General features: G+C 42.0%; 1 protein-coding gene across 12 annotated transcripts in view; it reads left to right on the top strand.

Annotated features, from left to right (window-relative positions):
* The window catches only part of LOC110536116 (slingshot protein phosphatase 1a), a 62,871-nt gene extending 53,959 nt beyond the window's left edge, over window positions 1-8,912 (top strand). For 10 of the 12 annotated variants that reach the window (XM_090190817.1, XM_021621683.3, XM_021621684.3 and 7 more), the window contains 7 exons: window positions 776-869; window positions 1,117-1,245; window positions 1,626-1,672; window positions 1,831-1,977; window positions 2,410-2,610; window positions 2,785-3,496; window positions 3,653-8,912. In XM_090190817.1, coding sequence (XP_090046943.1) covers window positions 776-869; window positions 1,117-1,245; window positions 1,626-1,672; window positions 1,831-1,977; window positions 2,410-2,610; window positions 2,785-3,496; window positions 3,653-4,795 — 2,473 coding nt within the window. In that variant the 3' untranslated portion in view covers window positions 4,796-8,912. The remainder of the gene's footprint in view (window positions 1-775; window positions 870-1,116; window positions 1,246-1,625; window positions 1,673-1,830; window positions 1,978-2,409; window positions 2,611-2,784; window positions 3,497-3,652) is intronic. The other 2 variants (XR_016484631.1, XR_016484632.1) reach the window with 1 other exon arrangement.
* The last annotated feature ends 11,980 nt before the right edge of the window (window positions 8,913-20,892 follow it).

Genomic DNA, 20,892 nt, shown 5'->3' with positions numbered 1-20,892 from the left:
ATGCATTGAGGCAGGTAGCGTTCTCCTGGCATCCGCCAAACCAAGATTTGTCCGTTGGACTGCAGATAGTGAAGCTTGAGAGAATAGCCGAATCCACTAATTCCACTGCTCCAGAGTCCAATGATGGCGAGCTTTACACCACTCCAGCCGATGCTTGGCATTGCAAATGGTGATCTTAGGCTTGTGTGCGGCTGCTCAGCCATGGAAACCCACTTCATGAAGCTCCAGACAAACAGTTATTGTGCTGATGTTGCTTCCAGAGGCAGTTTGGAACTAGGAAGTGAGTGTTTGCATCTGAGGACAGACGATTTTTACGCACCTCAGCACTCTGTGGTCCTGTTCTGTGAGCTTGTGTGGCCTACAACTTCGCAGCTGAGCTGTTGTTGCTCCTAAACGTTTCCACTTCACATTAACAGCACTTACAGTTGACCGGGGAAGCTCTAGCAGGAATTTGACAAACTGACATGTTGGAAAGTTGACATCCTATGACGGTGCCACATTGAAAGTCACTGAGCTCTTCAGTAAGGCCATTCTACTGCCAATGTTTGTCTATGGAGATTGCATGGCTGTGTGCTCGATTTTATACACCTGTCAGTAACAGATCTGGTTGAAATAGCCGAATCCACTAATTTGAAGTGGAGTCCAAATACTTTTGTATATATAGTGTATATGAAACGTGTGCTGGTCATGGAGGGCTGCTGGTTCTGACTGACCCTTGGACAGAGAGTAGAGTAGTGTGCTGATGAAACCTCTGTGTTTGTGTCCGCTGATGCAGGCCCACAGAGAGGGAGAGGACCGAGTGCCTTATCAAAGCCAAACTCCGAAGCATCATGATGTTCCAGGATCTGGAGAATGTCACCTCTAAACAGGTGAACAGGGGGAGACATGAACATGAACTGCGTGCCATCTCTTTATAGTGCATTACTTTGACCAGGGACCACTGAATAGGGTGTCATTTGGGATGAAGTATTAAAAACAAACATTTTTATTACAGTCTTAATGACTTGTAGTGTAGTCTTCAGGCTATTTATGTATTTGAAACCTTAATCAGTAATATTACAAGGAGAAACAGTAGAATATAAAGTGGTTGGGAGTTTGACTGTGCTGTCCCGTCAGATCCGAACAGAGCTGGAGCAGCATATGAGCTGTAACCTGATGCAGTACAAGGAGTTCATTGACAACGAGATGCTGCTGATCCTGGGCCAGATGGACAAGGCAACACTCATCTTTGATCACCTCTACTTGGTTAGTCACCTGGCAACATTTTCCCATCCAGAACTGCTTGGCAATGCTCAAACTCTGGCCTGTTCCCATATCTGTTTGTGTTCTTGCAAACACTGTTGTTGTCATTGGCATGACAACGAGTGACAAGAAGCACAAGCAGACTGGCATTCGAGCTACACAAACTCTACTTAATCTGATTGATCGAGTACATTTTAGAGTTTCTTATTGGTTGAGATAGGATCTATTTGTCTCAATGAGATTTGGCCTACTGAAGCCATGATATTTGTCTGATACTGCTAGCAGAGAAGTACCCTGGAAGAGCAACATTTGGACAGCCCATCGCTATAAATGTCATAACTATATGTTCAGTCTAACTAACATTTTCCCACATTTGTTTGCAGGGATCTGAATGGAATGCCTCTAATCTGGAAGAGCTTCAGGACACTGGGTAAATAAATGGAGCCTTTTGCCAGCTTCCAAACATTTCTATTCCATAAAATGGTGGACTTTTATTTTATTAAACTCAAAGGTTGTCATGATATGTCAGGATATTATGGGGATAGTATCTGTCTGTCTATCTTCATCCAATAACCGTCTCCTTACCAGGGTGGGCTATATCCTCAACGTCACCAGGGAGATAGATAACTTCTTCCCAGGAACATTCTCCTACCAGAACATACGGGTCTATGATGAGGAGACTACAGACCTGCTGGCCCACTGGAACGAGACTTACAACTTCATTGTTAAAGCAAAGTAAGTCCTGTTAGCCTTGAAACAGGTAAGAGTGACCGAAGGACAGAGATAGTGAGAGACACAGCTGATAAAGCAAGCAATTTCTTACTATTACTCACTCCTGTGTAATCCTCTTTTTATTCATACACATAGATAGGTGGCTCTTAGTCAGAACCACGATGATAGTAAATGTATCTTTCTGCTGCTTTCAATTGAGGTACAGTAATAGTAGCTTCCAGAGAACTGTGAGTGACTTGACTGGAATGTAATTAAAGTGACATGAGGCAGTGTGCCACTGTCTGTGACCAAGTTGTCCTAGAGAAGGGAGCTGAAGATGGTTACCACTAGCAACCCAAAGGCTGTCATTATCTTCGTCTGAGTGACAGAACTAGCAGAGGATTCTACTCGGATTCTCCTAACTACTCTGCATTCATGTTGCGTTAACCCTACCAGGAAGAACCACTCCAAGTGTCTGGTCCACTGTAAGATGGGCGTCAGCCGCTCGGCCTCCACCGTTATTGCCTACGCCATGAAGGAGTATGGTTGGTCGCTGGAGAAGGCCTACAACTTTGTCAAGCAGAAAAGAAGCATCACACGGCCCAACGCAGGCTTCATGAGACAGCTGGCTGAGTACGAAGGCATCCTGGATGCCAGGTACAGTCACACTACGCCCTCTGTAATTACCATAGCCCAGATCGACTAAGGAAGCCCAGCAAGGGATCAAAGCACTGAAATACTGCCCTAGGTTATAGATTTTTCTGTATGTTATGTGTATTATCTGAGTATATATCCCAAGCTCCTCCTTACCTCCCTTTTGTCCACTTCCAGTAAGCAACGTCACAACAAGCTGTGGCGTCCCGATCGTCCCGACCCAGACTGCGACCTCCCTGAGGGCCAGCAGGCCCAGTGCTGTGGGAGGGAGGACCCAGGTAATCAGACCCCTGAACCGGTGATGTCCCCCTGCTATGAGGAGGCTTTGGGGGAGAAGGGGGTGGCACATCCCCTCTCCCCCTGCAAGATGATCAGTCTGGAAGTGGACCCCGCTTACAACAACTACTACTTTCGCAGGCTGTCTGATTCGGCCCTGGACAGTGACCCCTCCACACCGGTGCGCGCTCCGCCCCTCCTGGACATGGAGCGGGTCTTTATAGAGATAGAGGACGTGGAGCGGGATGCTCTGCTGGATGACGAGGCCTTCGGGGGACGAGAAGGCCTTACCCACTTTGGTCAGGCTGGGGAGGGGACAGCGGCGCAGACTTGCTGCCGAGGACCAGAGCCCCTGGAGGAGCTGCGCCTACGTCTGGAGTTCAGCACCGTGGAGGAGGAGGATGAGGAGGAGGCGCAGAAAGAGGAGGCAGAGATGGAGGCACTAGCACAGCCAGGAGGAAGAGGGGAGAGTGCAGGACGAGGGGATGGTGAAGGAGAGGTGGAGATGGTTCAGGTAGAGGAGGGAGAGAAAGAGGGCAATGAGCTGGACCTGGTAACCCTGAACCAGAACTCCAACAATAACAACCACTTTAATACCCTGTCCAGCCTCAATGTAAGTGTGGAGCGGTTTTCATTATGGTGTCTTCTGTCTCTGTAATATACAACCAATTCATATGTATATGTAGTAGCTCATGGTAAATAGATAACTGCACTCATAAAGAGTAATGGTTATTCTTTGTTTCTGACTTTTTGTTTCCCCTCTGTTTAGGACACTGCTCCTTCCAAACCTGCTCACACAGTCAAGCCTTCAGGCCTCTCTCGATCAGACGACAAGCTCAGCCATGGAGTGGAGATACTGACCCAGGACGCAGATCTCTGCCTTAACCCCACACCCCTCCCCAGTGTGCTAAGTGTCTCGGTGGAGGTCCCCAGTCCCACGTTCCCTCTCTCACTCACCTCCCCCGACACACCCTGTTCCCCCAGCCTGCTACACCCCTGTAGCCTGCTGTGTGACTGTGCCAACTGTGTTGCCCCGCCCTCTACACTTCTACCTGATGCCCAGGACTCCCCTTACTCGCTGACATCTGAGGACAGGGCTGATATTCTGGAGGGTGAATCTGAGGGTGAGGAAGGGAAGCTTTTAGGGGTCTCTGAGGCTCTCCTTGTCCCAGAGCTGCTGAGCCTGGAGAAGGAAAGGCCGGTGGTGGCCTGCAACGTGGCACAGCAGCAGGAGACTCTAGTGCAGCTACAGAGGTCAGGGCTGGTCCGCCGGAGGGCAGAGAGGCTGGAGAGGCTGTCAGGTTTGTCCCTAGAGGGGCTTCATCCCCTGGAGCTTCCAGAAACTCCCAGCTCAGGGGCAAGAGAGGGCACCTGTCCTGTGGAGGGGAGGTTCTCAGCTTTCCCAGGAGACTTCCCCAAGTCCTCCACACCATGCCCAGTACGCCTAGAGCCGCTGGTGGTTCCTCTGCCTAATGAGACCCTGCTGGGGGCAGTGGGATCTGGGGGTCTGACGCCCACCTCCTCCCCCCATGGCTCCACACTGACACGTAGCTCTAGCAGTGACAGCATCCGCAGTGTAAGGGGCAAACCCGGCCTGGTGCGCCAGAGGGCTCAGGAGATCGAGACCCGCATGCGGCTGGCCGGCCTCACCGTCCCCTCAAGCCTAAAACGCTCCAACTCACTGGCCAAACTGGGCAGCCTCAATTTCTCTTCTGAAGACCTGTGCTCCATCTGCTCCTCGGACGCTGGCACCCTCCTGCTCCGATCTCTTTCCCCAGAGCCAGGCCGAGAATGGGAGTGCCCCACCACCTCCACCTCTTCCTCTACCTCCACCTTCACCTCCACTCATCCCAGAGCACAGAGGGACCAGACCAGCCCAGAGAGAGCACTGCCAGGGGGGGCCAGGAGCTGACAGGAAGGATGGAGGGACACTCCTCCACCCATCCCTCCATCCCCCACTCTGAGCTGGAGAGGGTAACATATTTTGGAGAGGGGAGAGGGATAGTCTTTAAAAAAAACAAATGTGTGTGTATATATAGAATTATACATATATACATATACATTTAAATAATATAAATATAAATCCACATCATATTGAAGTTAAAAGAAACAATCCAAATATTATACCACAATCCAGATGGTAGACTGTTTTTGCATGGAGCTCAATGAATGTGTGTGTGAAGATGAACCTCGTACAGAAGACCTGGTCTCCATCAGGACTTAAAAAAGCTATTTTCATTCCTGGTCCTTTGCCTTTCTAGCTGTCCAGATATCAGAATTACAGCTTCATCATTATCATCATCATCATTATCATCACCACCATATTCCTCATTATAATCACTATCCTATATATACCCTGACTTTCACAAGCAGTGGATATTACATAGACTTTATCATTCAATGTTCTGTTTGCTTTACCATTGGTTTATGGTACAAATTGTGTTGATTGGCTTAGTTGCTGTCTTAGAGTTGATAATCAGATGATATTGATTTTGCTCTCTCTCTCTCTCTCACCATGTGCTGAAAACAAAGGGGAGAAGAGGGCGTGGTTGTCCATGCTGTATTTAGCACTGCTTATCTATCTTAGCTTCAGTCAACATTATTACAGTAAGCAATATGACACTTAGAGACCATAAACATGTCATAACACAAAGCACCATTCATTTGATGTGCAGTATGTTGTTTGGAGGACAATGACTATCATGTGATAGGTCAAATGTGTGACATCACAATGGTCCTGGAGAGTTGGTATGCTGAAACATTTTCTTCCTCTTTTCACCTCTGTGTTACAGATGATCTGTTCCAGGTGGTCGGTTGTTTACTAACGATGTGATATTAGAAATGGGATTGTAAATGATACAAGCATAGAATCCATTTCCTCTGCTTCTGAGCCTGCTTTGTATTTGGGGATTTGAATAATTTTGGGATGAGCCAAATAGATGTCACAAATCATTTTCAAACAATTCAGATCCCAAAATAATAAAACACAAAAAGACCATAGCCCTCCCTGCAAGTACTGCAGTATGATTCCACTTCTGTAACAAAAGTCATTCCTTCTTCCTTGATGCTATAATATCCTCCAAGCTTCCAACCTTTACCTGTTGCAGAACGTCTACATATAATTCCAGGAGTCTTCTGGGACCATTCTACCTCTGACGCCACGGTGATGTGGTGCTTTTCATTTTGTTCAAGCAGTTCTACAGACCTGCTCCTGTCAGGTGAGAGGCTCACATGCCGTATCGGATCTCTTCGGGCTGTATGTTGTATGCAGGGTAGTCCATAGTTGTCTGGTTTATAATCTTAAATCTGCTGAGCCTCCAATGTCTAGACACTCACCAGCCAAACCTCACCTGAGATTCAGCAACAGTACAGTGGTAAACATATGACATAGCAATGGGGCTGAGAAAGCCATCTTGCAGCTCCTTTACTGCCCTCCCTTCCCATTAGCCTGTGTCTAGGCCTGGGTTTACCAGTGTTTTGTAGAGGTCCTTTCTGAGATCGGCGTCCACTATCAAACCCTCTTGCGATTTTGCTTTGCTTCTGGCTACGTTGAATGCTAATCTTATTCAAGCTGCTCTTTGTCAGTTTTATAAGTTGAGCATAGGGGCGGCAGGTAGCCTAGCGGTTAGAGCGTTCATCGAATCCCAGAGCTGACAAGGTAAAAATATGTTGTTCCGCCCCTGAACAAGGCAGTTAACCAACTGTTCCTAGGCCGTCATTGAAAATAAACATTTGTTCTTAACTGACTTGCCCAGTTAAATAAATAAAATACAACTTCTCTCCCTCTGTAGTTGTTGGTTGACCCACGCTTGTCTGTAATCATGTCCTTTATTGCATCTGAGACTTGGTCTTTGAACTGAGTTGCGCTGCAGAATCAAAATTGTGAGCAGTTGCATTGGGAGTCGTACAAAGTCTTCTTTAGGTTCCAGAGACGGCTTCTCTCTGATCTTTCCTCTGTGGGACTCTGGAGGGTCACACCATTCCTTATGCATGAGATCCATGATGTCTTCCACTTCCATCCTTGTTCTTTCTCTCCCTGTCTCAGTCCTGCTCCCCTGAAAAGTTGTTCATTCCACTCAGCTTGTCTTCGTGTATAATTGAAAATAATATCAATTGTTAATTTAACATCTAGCTACTTTACCATATTTTTTTTTCTTCCGTTTTTCAGTTTGTTTTACAATGTTGCAGTCATATTTGCTTTTGAAATGATTTTATAAGTTCAGTATTTGTGTGTTTGTGCATGAGAATGGTTACTGTGAACTATTTATGAAAAAATACATTTTTAATAGGTTCATATTGCACATGCATTTCTCCCACGTATGAGAGCACATGACGCATTTACTGTATGTAAATATGTATGTACAGTAGTCGATGACGTTACAGAATATACTGCTGTATAATACTGTATGTACGTGTCTGTTAATATGGAGTGCAGAGACTTAGTTCTTCCCAATGACTCCAGTTCCTGTGCGGACACTGTTTTACTGCAAGCAGTGTCCTTCCAGTTTTAATCACTTATGCTGTGTTTGTGTATGTATGTATGTATGTATGTATGTACATATGCTATTTTATTGAAATGTGTCAGTTGCCTGTTTTTTTTATTTTGGTTTTTGAAAAGGTTTTGGTTCTATTGGGCATAACCCAAACAGCCACTTACCACTAAAATCTTGACCTCAAAGAAAGTGTTAAATTAGCTGAACATTGCCTCTGTCATTGTACGTCAAAATGTCTACCATGATATTGTGTAAAAGTGTGTTTTTGGTGTGCCATGCAAACGCTGATGTGGTTGTGCACATACTGTATACAGGACCTCTGTACTGTAGAGATGGCTCTGTAATGTTTCTCCCCAGTTTTATACCCTTGCTGCTTCCATTTCAGGGTGAGGGTTTATTTAGTTGCTGTTTTTCTTTCTTGCTGCACACTAGATGTAGAGAACACAGCGATGGACGTGCTTCCCAGGTGCCAGGCCAACATCTCTGGACAGCAGGGCTGTCCTATGGTGTGTGTGCATCATGTAATATGCACTACGTTTTAAAATGTGTGTGGCAATCTATACTCTTTTCACAATGGATGCCAACCTGTGTTGTGGGCTGTGTTGTCCAGTGTGGTGCCCCTTAACCCCATCTAGGTTGCCACTTGGCGTCTGATGCTGCACACAGTGCAACTGGAGGTCATTAGTGCTATATGAGTGTGTGAGCTGTTAGTCCACTTCCATTTAGGTTTGATTTATGGACACACACTAGTGCCTTAGCCGTGAGAACAGAGGCATAGAGCTGTGTGGTGTGTGTGTGTGTGTGTGGTGCTGCCAGTATTGCAGAGGATTTGGATAGTAGGGTTGATACATGATGGGAGTGGGACACTGACGAGACTTCCCTTCCTTTTTAGTAGAACAGTGGTCCTGCATTTCTTTTCATTTCTTTTCATTTTTTTCTAACGATAGACCAAGGTGTGAAACAGGAATCTGAAGCCTGGTGTTCCTTTTTTGAAACTTCTTTGGTTTGAAGAGAATTAATCAATATTATCTTCCTTGTCCTATTCACATGTCCATCAGGGTTTCCAAGATGGGATTTTGATTCCAAATTGTTAGTGCTCTTTGAAATGTGGGATAGCACAAAAGTTATATCTACTGGTGTTGTCACTAAATAGACACTATTGAAGCTGTTTGACATAATCGTGATTCTCATTTTGTATATTAATCATTTATTTGCGTCTGTAATCTGTTACATCTTATGTATTGCACCTTTGGGAGAAACAGAAGAGACCGTAGGATCATCCGCATACTCGCATAGTGTCATACCGATAGATGAGTGTTCATATCACTAATGATTTATGAAGCTTCTTATAGGCATAAAGTCAAACCAATTTGAGAAAGATCACAGTGATAGGTTTCTCCACTGTTTTTTGTTATCATTAAGTATGCAGTGATTTTTGGTACTGTACATTTGCTGTAGTTTGAATACATTATGCACTTTTTTACATTTGTTAAAATGTACTTTTTATGAAAATAAACGTTTTTTCATATCACAGAAGTATGTGTGTTTGTTTATTCTCAAACAGAAAACATGTGGCTTTTGAATACAATGTCATAACTCAAAACTATTACTGTTGGTATTTTGAGAAAAATAAGAACCATACCATAGCCTTTTATCTGCTAATTAAGACAGACAGACACGCAGTTACTCAGCAGGGAGAGGAGGCATGTGGTTTCATAATCACTGTCTTACAATCTATTTAAATTCTCCTGACATTGAACATGAACTGACAAAGGGAGATGTGGTAATAAATCCGCGGTGACACATAAGATGGTCCTCTGATTGCTACAGGCCCACTGTGAGTGATGAAATATTTCATCGAGGGGAGGGATTGACGTTGCTAAATATCGCTAAATGCATGGGTCAAGACTGCACGATTGACTTGCATCATAATGCTCCCATCTGTATACCTTGGCAGGAGAGTTGCGTTATAACAGCCAGATTAGGTAACGTTTGGCTGGCGGCCCCAGTTTGCATGACATCAATGAAGCACTTTCTGGTGCAGGCTCTGGTTCCTCCTGGTCTGTATGGTAGAGTGTGTGAATAATGATGGACTGTTCTTCATAAAATGACATAGGTGTCGAAGAGGGGGATGGAGCCATTGCTGCACTGTTATGTGAAAGCCTTTAAGTTAAAACATGCTTCTCCCGAGGCTATGTCAGTAGGACTGTGTTAATTTTGTCACCAAAAATATTTTTCAAACACCTATTTTTCAGTGGCAATTCACTAGACTATAACTGACTAAATAGACCAAGAAAAAACGAATTTAACGAAAATTATTTTTCATTTCAGTTGACTAAAACGAGACGACAAAAGGTATCTCTTAACCACGTTTCCATCCACAGTTTTTATGAAAGATAAGTCATACTATATATAAAACAACAACAAAATCATGACAGCTGTGATGGAAACAGGAAGTTAAATTACGATTTTAAATTCCGACGTAATTCCTTATTTTGACATGGTGGGATCTATTTGTATCAGTAAAATTATATCATTGTGTAGTTATTTTTTACTTTAATATTATTTTTCTTTGGGACATCACTACACATTTTTTTGTTATTGTATTGTAATTTGAAATGTAGTAATTTATTTTTATATTTTTAATCAGTTTTAAAATACCATTGGTGGGGAAATGCGCATATTTTCTTTATGCGGAATTTTGACTATTCACATAAATCTGTCTCCAATTGGATGGATATCTGTTGACAAAAATTGACTATCAAGTGGAATGGATAAGAGTTTTTGGAGAGATGGAGAGCTCTTCCGTGATAAGCACAATTAATATTAGCATGCACATCGCAGTTCTGATCGGCAGTGGGAACGATACGCCACAGCCAACATCAGCTGGTGAGCTGCTGGGGAGCAAGCGATGTGTGTGGGCAGACAGGCCCTGCTCTGCCTTGATTATACACATTGTGCAGGCGACTCTTGCTTCCCCATAGCTAACCAGTCACATATTACTTTTCCATTACTTTGCGGCACCATCTGGTGATTGTGTTACTCAAGCTCTCGCTCTCTCTCTGTACTTGTGTGTGTCTAGTTATTCTGTATGTAATGTGCAATATCTATGTTGGGGGAATTAGGAATTTACATGACCAGATCATTCTTATATATGTTTGTTATATTTCTGCTTTTGGGAATGTAGAAACAACATGTTAGGACAAGGCTATGTATGTTTGAACATACTGTAGAAGTCAGTGATTTATGTTTACTGTAGGTTAATGAGGCAATACAAAATATGATGATTAAAATTAAAGGGCATTTAGATGACTAAAATGGCTCACTGTTTTTGTCATTTTGACAATAACTGGACTAAATCCTTATTCAAATGACCAAAATGTGACTAAGACTAGACTAAATCAAATTTTAAAAAGTGGCACAATTAACACTGCAGTAGGACTAACAATGTCATAACAGGGTAAACGACTATCAAATATTTTAAGGTTCTGAACACTGTTATATTTTGCAATGTTTTTTTTAATCACTCTGGTTATTAACACTACCTTAAAACATAAATGAGATCAGATTTTCAGATAACTGTAACAGTTTAATTTCATTTGACCTCCATGACTGAACTGTGGTTTGAGTGTGTAATGTCTATAACATTGTCAGAAAGACCCTGCAAGAAACTCTGTGTGTGAAATTCTGAATGACACTGTTCTGTGGTAATTTTGATGGGATGCAGTAAAAAGTGATAGACGGTTTCATATGTCATCCTTGGTCAGCAAACAGGTTAGCAGTCTCCCTTTTTAATTTTTACATTTTGGGCTTTTAATAGAATCAGGGATGTAGTTGGGCCGACGTTATATTGCGATGACGCAACCTCCCTCAAGTGTCATATCACACTCTTCAAATGCAAACAGGCACCAATTGCCAGCGGCGTGTTTTGGGGAACTGCTGACTGTCTGCACAGCGGCAGCCCTTAGACTCAGCGCTAGCTGGCTGTCGGCTGGCCCCTATTTACTTGCTGTAGATTATGTTGCTGGTGAATTCTTGGCTGCCATACCTCCCCTTTGTTTTATTATCTGAGTAAGTATCCTGTTTTGGAAGTTACTATGGAGACCAGAGAGAAAACAGACATTTTTCTCAGCTATTGTTCAGCTCTCTTTCCTCCCTCCTGGTTAGTCAGAGGCCTTGGTTTACCATTACTGCAGCCATAGTCTACACAGAACTCACCCTCTGACACCGTCACACAGACACACACTCTCACATTCTTTCACGCTCTCCTTCTTCTTTGAAACAGTTTTCTGGCATGTGTTCATATGCGGCAGGCCATGGCAGGAGTATGTAAACATAGTTGGGTAAGGAAGAGGACGGTCTTCATCTTATACAGTCGGTAGAGGTTGAGTTTTCGAGCTCATGGTGTCAGGAGCCGCATCCCTCCCCACTGGGCATAAACTGGTTGAATCAGTGTTGTTTCAATGTAATTTCTCAACATATTGTGATGTGGAAAATACATTGCGTTTGAAAAATTGCAACATTAGAAGTCATCTTTAAATAAAGTTTGACATTGGATTTGAATAAAATCAAATATAGTTAGTCATTAAGAGATCTTTCAGTAATCATTCTCAATATTTTTATTTATCCTTTATTTTGACAGGGAGTCAATGCTGAGACCAAGGTCTCTCTTCCAGATGAGCCCTGTATAGCAACACAATACACATCAAAATACAATAAACAAATTAAACTACACATTCATATGCACATTAAAATAGACACATTCTTCAGTAAAAAGGTCCCCTAACATCCATCTGAAATGCCCTAGAGGCACCAAATCGTTAGGTAAGTCAGAAGTTTGTAGAGCAGGGCTTTGTAAACAAAAAGAGCTTACTGATGTGATCTACAGTTGAAGTCAGAAGTTTACATACACTTAGGTTGGAGTCATTCAAATTTGTTTTTCAACCACTCCACAAATTTCTTGTTAACAAACTGTAGTTTTGGCAAGTTGGTTAGGACATCTACGTAATTTTTCCAACAATTGTTTACAGACGGATTATTTCACTTATAATTCACTCTATCACAATTCCAGTGGGTCAGAAGTTTACATACACTAAGTTGACTGTGCCTTTAAATAGCTTGGAAAATACCAGAAAATGATGGCATGGCTTCAGAAGCTTCTGATAGGCTAATTGACATAATTTGAGTCAATTAGAGGTGTACCTGTGGATGTATTTCAAGGCCTACCTTCAAACTCAGTGCCTCTTTGCTTGACATCATGGGAAAATCAAATTAAATCAGACTTCAGAAAGAAATTGTTGACCTCCACAAGTCTGGTTCATCCTTGGGAGCAATTTCCAAACGCCTGAAGGTACCACGTTCATCTGTAAAAACAATAGTACGCAAGTATAAACACCATGAGACCACGCAGCCGTCATACCGCTCAGGAAGGAGACGCGTTCTGTCTCCTAGAGATGAACGTACTTTGGTGCGAAAAGTGCAAATCAATCCCAGAACAACAGCAAAGGACCTTGTGAAGATGCTGGAGGAAACAGGTACAAAAGTATCTATATCCACAGTAAAACGAGTCCTATATCGACATAGCCTGAAAGGCTGCTCAGCAAGGAACAAGCCGCTGCTCCAAAACCGCCATTAAAAAAGCGTGACTATGGTTTGCAACTGCACATGGGACAAATATCGTACTTTTTGGAGAAATGTCCTCTGGTCTGATGAAACAAAAATAGAACTGTTTGGCCATAATGACCATCGTTATGTTTGGAGGAAAAAGGGGGATGCTTGCAAGCCGAAGAACACCATCCCAACCGTGAGGCACGGGGGTGGCAGCATCATGTTGTGAGGGTGCTTTGCTGAAGGAGGGACTGGTGCACTTCACAAAATAGATGGTATCACGAGGAAGGAAAATGATGTGGATATATTGAAGCAGCATTTAAGACATCAGTCAGGAAGTTATAGCTTGGATGCAAATGGGTCTTCCAAATGGACAATGACCCCAAGCATACTTCCAAAGTTGTGGCAAAATGGCTTAAGGACAACAAATTCAAAGTATTGGAGTGGCTATCACAAAGCCTTGACCTCAATCCTATAGAAAATGTGTGGGCAGAACTGAAAAAGTGTGTGCGAGCAAAGAGGCCTACAAAATCGACTCAGTTACACCAGCTCTGTCAGGAGGAATGGGCCAAAATTCACCCAACTTAGTGTGGGCTACCCGAAATGTTTGACCCAAATTATACATTTTAAAGGCAATGCTACCAAATACTAATTGAGTGTATGTAAACTTCTGACCCAGTGGGAATGTGATGAAAGAACTAAAAGCTGTCAGTATAATAGTAGAGAATTATTTATTTAATGTCACATTCTTAAAATAAAGTGGTGATCCAAACTGACCTAAGACAGGGAATTTTTACTAGGATTAAATGTCAGTAATTGTGGAAAACTGAGTTTAAATGTAGTTGGCTAAGGTGTATGTAAACTTCCGACTTCAACTGTATGTGACTTCAAAGATGTCTAAAAAACCTTTTGGTAAAGAATACAGTGATGTGTAACACAATTGTCTCCTGTGATAAAACGAAGGGCGCAATGAAAAACAACATCCAAGAGTTTAAGAGTAGAGGTAGCTGCATTTTGATAAATAGTTTCACCATAATCAAGAACAGGTAGAAAGGTTAACTGCACAATCTGCTTCCTGCTGACTAAAGAGAGACGAGATCTGTTTCTGTAAAAAAAAAAGCCCACTTTACATAATAGTTTCTTTAGAAACTCAGTCGTGTTTTTATAATGATAAATCATTGTCAATCCAAATACCAAGGTGTTTGTACGCTGTGACTCGTTCGATTACAGAACCATCCGATGAGTAAAGATATAATCCACTTGAGACAATCTTATGAGAACTTGAAAACAGCATGTATTTAGTTTTGCCCATATTAAGTACGCGTTTTAAATCAGTCAGGGCTTCCTGCACAACTGCAAAATTGGGCTGTAGCCTTGTCACAGGCAGATCAGCAGTCAGGGCAATTGCATACATAATAGTATCATCCACATATAGATGAAATTTCCGCCCCTTTTTTTCAATTTTCGCCTAAAATGACATCACTGATGTATACAGAGAAGAGAGTCGGTTCCAAGAATTGAACCCTGTGGCACCCCCATAGAGACTGTCAGAGGCCCGGATAACAGGCCCTCCGATTTGACACACTGAACTCTATCAGAGAAGTATTTGGTGAACCAGGCGAGGCAATCATTTGAGAAACCAAGGCTATCGAGTCTGCCGATGAGGATGTGGTGATTGACAGAGTCCAAAGCCTTGGCCAGGTCAATGAATACGGCTGCACGGTATTGTTTCATATCCATGGCGGTTAAGATATCATTTAGGACCTTGAGCGTGGTTGAGGTGCACCCATGACCAGCTCTGAAACCAGATTGCATAGCGGAGAAGGTATGGTGGGATTCGAAATGGTTGGTAATCTGTTTGTTGACTTGGCTTTCAAAGACCTTAGAAAGGCAGGGTAGGGTAGATATAGGTCTGTAGGAGTTTGGGTCAAGAGTGTCCCCCCCCTTTGAGGAGGGGGATGACCGCAGCTGCTTTCCAATCTTTGGGAATCTCAGACGACATGAAAGAGAGGTTGAACAGGCTAGTAATAGGGGTTGCAACAATTTCGGCAGATCATTTTTTAGAAAGAAAGGTCCAGATTGTCTAGCGCGGCTGATTTGTAAGGGTCCAGATTTTGCAGCTCTCTCAGAACATCAGCTGACTGGATTTGGGAGAAGGAGAAATGGGGAAGGCTTGGGCGAGTTGCTGTGGCGGGTGCATTGCTGTTGACTGGGGTAGGGGTAGCCAGGTGGAAAGCATGGCCAGCCGTTGAAAAACGCTTATTGAAATTCTCAATTATAGTGGATTTATCGGTGGTGACAGTGTTTCCTGTCTTCAGTGCAGTGGGCAGCTGGGAGGAGGTGTTCTTATTCTCCATGGACTTTACAGTGTCCCAGAACTTTTTTGAGTTTGTATTGCAGGAAGCAAATTTCAGCTTGAAAAACCTAGCCATTTCTAACTACCTGTGTATATTGGTTTCTAGCTTCCCTGAAAAGTTGCATATCACGGGGGCTGTTCGATGCTAATGCAGAACCATATGATGTTTTTGTGTTGGTTAAGGGCAGTCAGGTCTGGAGAGAACCAAGGGCTATATCTGTTCCTGGTTCTACATTTCTTGAATGGGGCATGCTTATTTAAGATGGTGAGGAAGGCATTTTTAAAGAATAACCAGGCATCCTCTACTGACCGGATGAGATCAATATCCTTCCAGGATACCCCGGCCAGGTCGATTAGAAAGGCCTGCTCGCAGAAGTGTTTCAGGGAGCGAATGACAGTGATGAGTGGAGGTCGTTTGACCGCTGACCCATTAAGGATGCAGGCAATGAGGCAGTGATCGCTGAGATCTTGGTTGAAAACAGCAGAGGTGTATTTAGAGGGCAAGTTGGTTATGGTGATTTCTATGAGGGTGCCCATGTTTACGGCTTTGGGGTGGTACCTGGTAGGTTCATTGATAATTTGTGTGAGATTGAGGGCATCAAGCTTAGATTGTAGGATGGCTGGGGTGTTAAGCATGTTCCAGTTTAGGTCGCCATGCAGCACGAGCTCTGAAGATAGATGGGGGGCAATCAGTTCACATATGGTGTCCAGAGCACAGCTGGGGGCAGAGGGTGGTCTATAGCAGGCGGCAACGTTGAGAGACTTGTTTTTAGAAAGGTGGATTTTTAAAAGTAGATGTTCAAATTGCCTTCCTGGCAAAGCATCATCATCTCTTTTATGAATGACTTCGGATAATTCCGGAGTGTAACAGGCATTCTAAATACCTTTAACCCTTAATTTATTTAATTAAGGGAGCATGATTATCCACAATGGTATGCAAAAAGGCTGAAACCTATATCAGGCTCAGGGATAGCTGAAATACAATCAGTCACAAAAATAAATATTGTGTTAAAAAGCCTGTTCACTGAAGTTTTTCAAGTTCCTCTGTGTGAAACACAAGGCTTAGCTTGGACACACCTACTCATTCAAGGGTTTATCTTTATTTTCACTATTTTCTACATTGTAGAATAATAGTAAAGACATTAAACCTATGAAATAACACATGGAATCATGTAGTAACCAAAAAAGTGTTAAAAATATCAACATATATTTTATATTTGAGATTCTTCAAAGTAGCCACCCTTTCCCTTGCTGACAGCTTTGCACACTCTTGGCATTCTCTCAACCAGCTTCATGAGGTAGTCACCTGGAATGCATTTCAATTAACATGTGTGCCTTGTTAAAAGTTAATTTGTGGAATTTCTTTCCTTCTTAATGCATTTCAGCATGTTGTGACAAGGTAGGGGTGGTATACAGAAGATAGCCCTATTTGGTAAAAGACCAAGTCCATATTATGGCAAGTACAGCTCAAATAAGCAAAAAGACAAGACAGTCTATCATTACTTTAAATTACCTCTGCTGCAGAGGATAAGTTCATTAGGGTTACCAACCTCAGAAATTGTAGCCCAAATGAGTAGGTGTGTCCAAACCTTTGACTGGTACTGTATGTATTTTCACATCTCTATCACAAACAACTGGGCAATGGATACAAATATCTTGGGGCGAAGACACCAGTAGGAACATATTTCTCTGGTGTATTCATTAAAATAAGATTGATTAGAGTTGACTTTGAATGATCTTTAAGGTTAGTCACCAGCTGGGTTAGGTTTAGATCATGACATGTCTTTGATATTGTCTGAAGCCTGCATTTCCCAATCATAATATAGGTCACACAGGATAATAACTCTGATTTAGTAAAAGGCAACAAACTAGTTAACAAAGGCTTAAAGATAGTAGCTCACATTTTTTGGTAAGGAAAATGGATTTCAGTAAAGAGACAGATCAATTATTTTTAATGAGAATGGCCACTCTACCATCTCTACCCTGTCTATCATCTCTGAACACATTATAACCCTCAATATTAAGTCCACAATGTCCCCAGAGATCCACGTTTCAGTCAATACCAGAATGTTTAGATTTGTCTACTTCGTCCAGATCTTGATGTAATCCAGTTTAGGAAGTAAGCCCCTTATGTTCAGATGCATCAACCCAAGTCCTTTACGATTTTTAAAGTCTCATGGAGTTTCCAACACGAACAAGCTACCTTCAGTTGGTAGCTGAAGGCCCTGTCTGATGGTTGATATTGATAAAGTTGGTACGGCTATAAGATTGCATAGAACTGTCCCATTTGGTCTATATCCCTATTAGTAATAGAGGAAAGAGTAGAAATTGAAATTACTTTTCTAAAGTTGGCACCATAGGCCCCAAGGCCACAGCCAATGTCAGTATGAGGAACTCTCAGATTAACCAATGATGGAATGTTATAAACTGATTTACATGGGCTTTGGTTGCTATCGTGTATCAGCCCAAGCCCGCTACATTATTTGAAAACCGAGGGTGTTGAAAAGGCCCATGGAGTTGGTGGAATCGGCCATACATTTATGGCCGCTTGCGCAACTGGGCCAGAGCGCTTTAATTAGGTCGGGTGGAAATGTCCGACAGGTCTCAACTCATTAAAAGGAGGATATCGCCTCAGCCCGACCTCGCTGCCTCCCTCCCTCCCCCAACTCTGTCTAATACAGACATTGTGTGCGTCCACAAATTGTAAATCCACCGAATCTGTTATCTTTCATCTGAACTATTTGTTGTGCTTGGCGAGAGTGGGCCATCAGTTATTGTTTATAGTTAATACAGAGGAGCGCGGTTTGGACAATGATGTCGGCCCTACAGATCATCACTGGACAATTGTGGCATTGATATATGATTAAAATGTAACAAAATTAAATATACATATCAAGACAAACCTGGAAATATGAAACTTAATTCATATTTGCTAAATTGATCATCCTGAGATCAAACTGATTGAGATTATAGATGTAATAATTTATAACTGATCAATTTATTTGCATAATCATTGTCATGATTGTGGTGAACGGTTATGATCCTAAATGACTCAATCATGCTTCATATTGAACTGACTTGCTTAATTACTTCATAATGTCAATGAGAATGATTGTTAATATGATTTGACTTTTGTAATTATGAATATGATTTGATACATGTTATTCTGTTTTCTTTGCTATGCAGCACACAAAAAACTACCCAGTAAATATACCACTTTGTGGTTAAAGGAATTCCTGCCTCTGTTTCCTCCATTCCTCTGTCACCTGACCCGTGGCCCTGTTCACCTTCACTATTGTCAGTCATTCGACCTGTCCAGCTACACACACAGATTCCAAGAGTCTTTCAGAGGGGCTACTTGACCAAGAAGGAGAGTGATGGAGTGTTGCATCAGATGACCTGGCCTCCACAATCACCTGACCTCAACCCAATTGAGATGGTTTGGGATGAGTTGGACTGCAGAGTGAAGGAAAAGCAGCCAACAAGTGCTCGGTATATGTTGGCACTCCTTCAATACTGTTGGAAAAGCATTCCAGGTGAAGCCAAGAGTGCGCAAAGCTGTAATCAACGCAAAGGGTGGCTACTTTATAGAATCTCAACTATAAGATATATTTTGATTTGTTTAACACTTTTTTGGTTACCACATTATTCAATGTGTTATTAGTTTTGATGTATTCACTATTATTCTACAATGTAGAAAATAGCAAAAATAAAGAAAATCCCTTGAATGAGTAGGTGTGTCCAAACTTTTGACTGGCACTGTATATACACTGTTATTATCGAAGTCATTCCAAAGAGTAGCTTTAACAGAGCAAATGAAATGTAACCATACGTTATAAGTCATATATCATCAATGATACTCTTTTGGCCTACAGTATATAGAGAGAAATAGTAATGGCGTCTTTTTGTAGGCACTAACTCTGCCATGGCTCGTTGGACAAAGCCTATTTATTTATTTTAATTGTATTTATTTATTTAACCTTTATTTAACAAGGCAAGTCAGTTAAAGAACAAATCAAGCGTCACTTTTTGTCACTTTTTGTGAATTTGGAAGAATTTGTTATAAAAAAAAAAGTACAAAGGCTTAATAATTCCTGAAGATTATGTTAACGGAATACTATTATCTCATAGAACAAAACTTAAGGTATGCTAAGCCTGTGTTAACCTCAGACCTTATTTTCTGCGTTTATTCCAAAACCCATTTCTTTCCCCATTCATTTTTCCCATAGGGATCGCTGAATGAACCAGAGGTAACTAATTTTGGGGTTTTAGGACTAAAAGCTGGCGAGGTCTATAGCATTTGCAAAATTATCAACAGCTATTGCTTCAATTCAACACGTGGTTGAATTTAACATAGACAATACATATAGGCTTTCAAATGTATTCTTCAAGTTAATCCTTAATATGTCAGATTCACATCTCCATCTCAACCAAAAATCTAAGTTAAACAATAGGACTAAATCCAATCAAATTTTATTTAAAGTTAATTTAATGTTTGATTTATATTAGATTTAGTACTATTCTTTCATTTAGCTTGAACATTTGAAGGAAATCTTTTGGTTGGAGAGTTCCATCTGTTACACTGACTTAGTCCGGTTTTAATTCCATTTTAACCAAAAATTACAGTTTGTCTACAAATGAATAATTGAGATGCTGGATTCACGTCTCCATTTTAACCAAGATAACACATTTAGATGAGGACTAAACCAAAAATCTGACATTTGTTTTTTCATTGGAATTTGGTTGTGCTTTTAGATGGTTGAAGCATAATGATAACACATTGGGAATTCAACAACATTCTGGGTGTCTTTTCGAGTGGGTGAATAATGGTTGAAATCTCATTGATCAATGTCTCAACCAAATATTACCCACATTTCCACACGCCCAGTGGGTCCTCACTGTCTGCTGAGCCAGACCTCTCATGCTGTTTCCTAGGAGACTAGAAATTCTGAAAAAAAATCTCAGCTTGAGTTCACAATCAAAACCTACTCTGTGAAAATGACTTATGCACTCTGAGAAGATCTGTCAAAAGGAAAGGGGGATACCTAGTCAGTTGTACATCTGAATGCATTCAACTGAAATGTGTCTTCCGCATTTAACCATAGAGGTGTAGGGGGCTGCCATAATCAACATCCACGTCTTTTGTGCCTGGGGAACAGTGGGTTAACTGCCTTGCTCAGGGGCAGAACGACAGATTTTTACCTTGTCAGTTCGGGGATTCGATCCAGCAACCTTTTGGTTACTGGCCCAATGCTCTAACAATCTGAGTCTGCTGTGTTATCCCTTATTCATTCTGGATGTACTGTACCTGACCATGATAAGGGGATATCAGACCTAGTCTAGTAATGAACAGCTCCAACTGTAAAGAATTGAGTGAAAGGTGCTCTAGAACTCAACATAAACACATCTTGAATGAGTTGATGAGGAGTAAGGCTTTTCATGGTGGATTTGTGGATTTATAGAGTTTACAGGTCACTGTGCGGTGTGTATCTCACCACAGTATGGAAATTAGAAACTGGGAGCTTGGCCTTAATTGATAAACCTTGACGAGAC

The sequence above is a fragment of the Oncorhynchus mykiss genome, chromosome 11 (genome assembly GCF_057628025.1).
Source record: "Oncorhynchus mykiss isolate SJ-2025 chromosome 11, ASM5762802v1, whole genome shotgun sequence".
In the NCBI taxonomy this organism is placed as follows: domain Eukaryota; kingdom Metazoa; phylum Chordata; class Actinopteri; order Salmoniformes; family Salmonidae; genus Oncorhynchus; species Oncorhynchus mykiss.
Note: the sequence above shows the minus strand (reverse complement) of the source record. Positions and strands in the feature narration are given on the sequence as shown.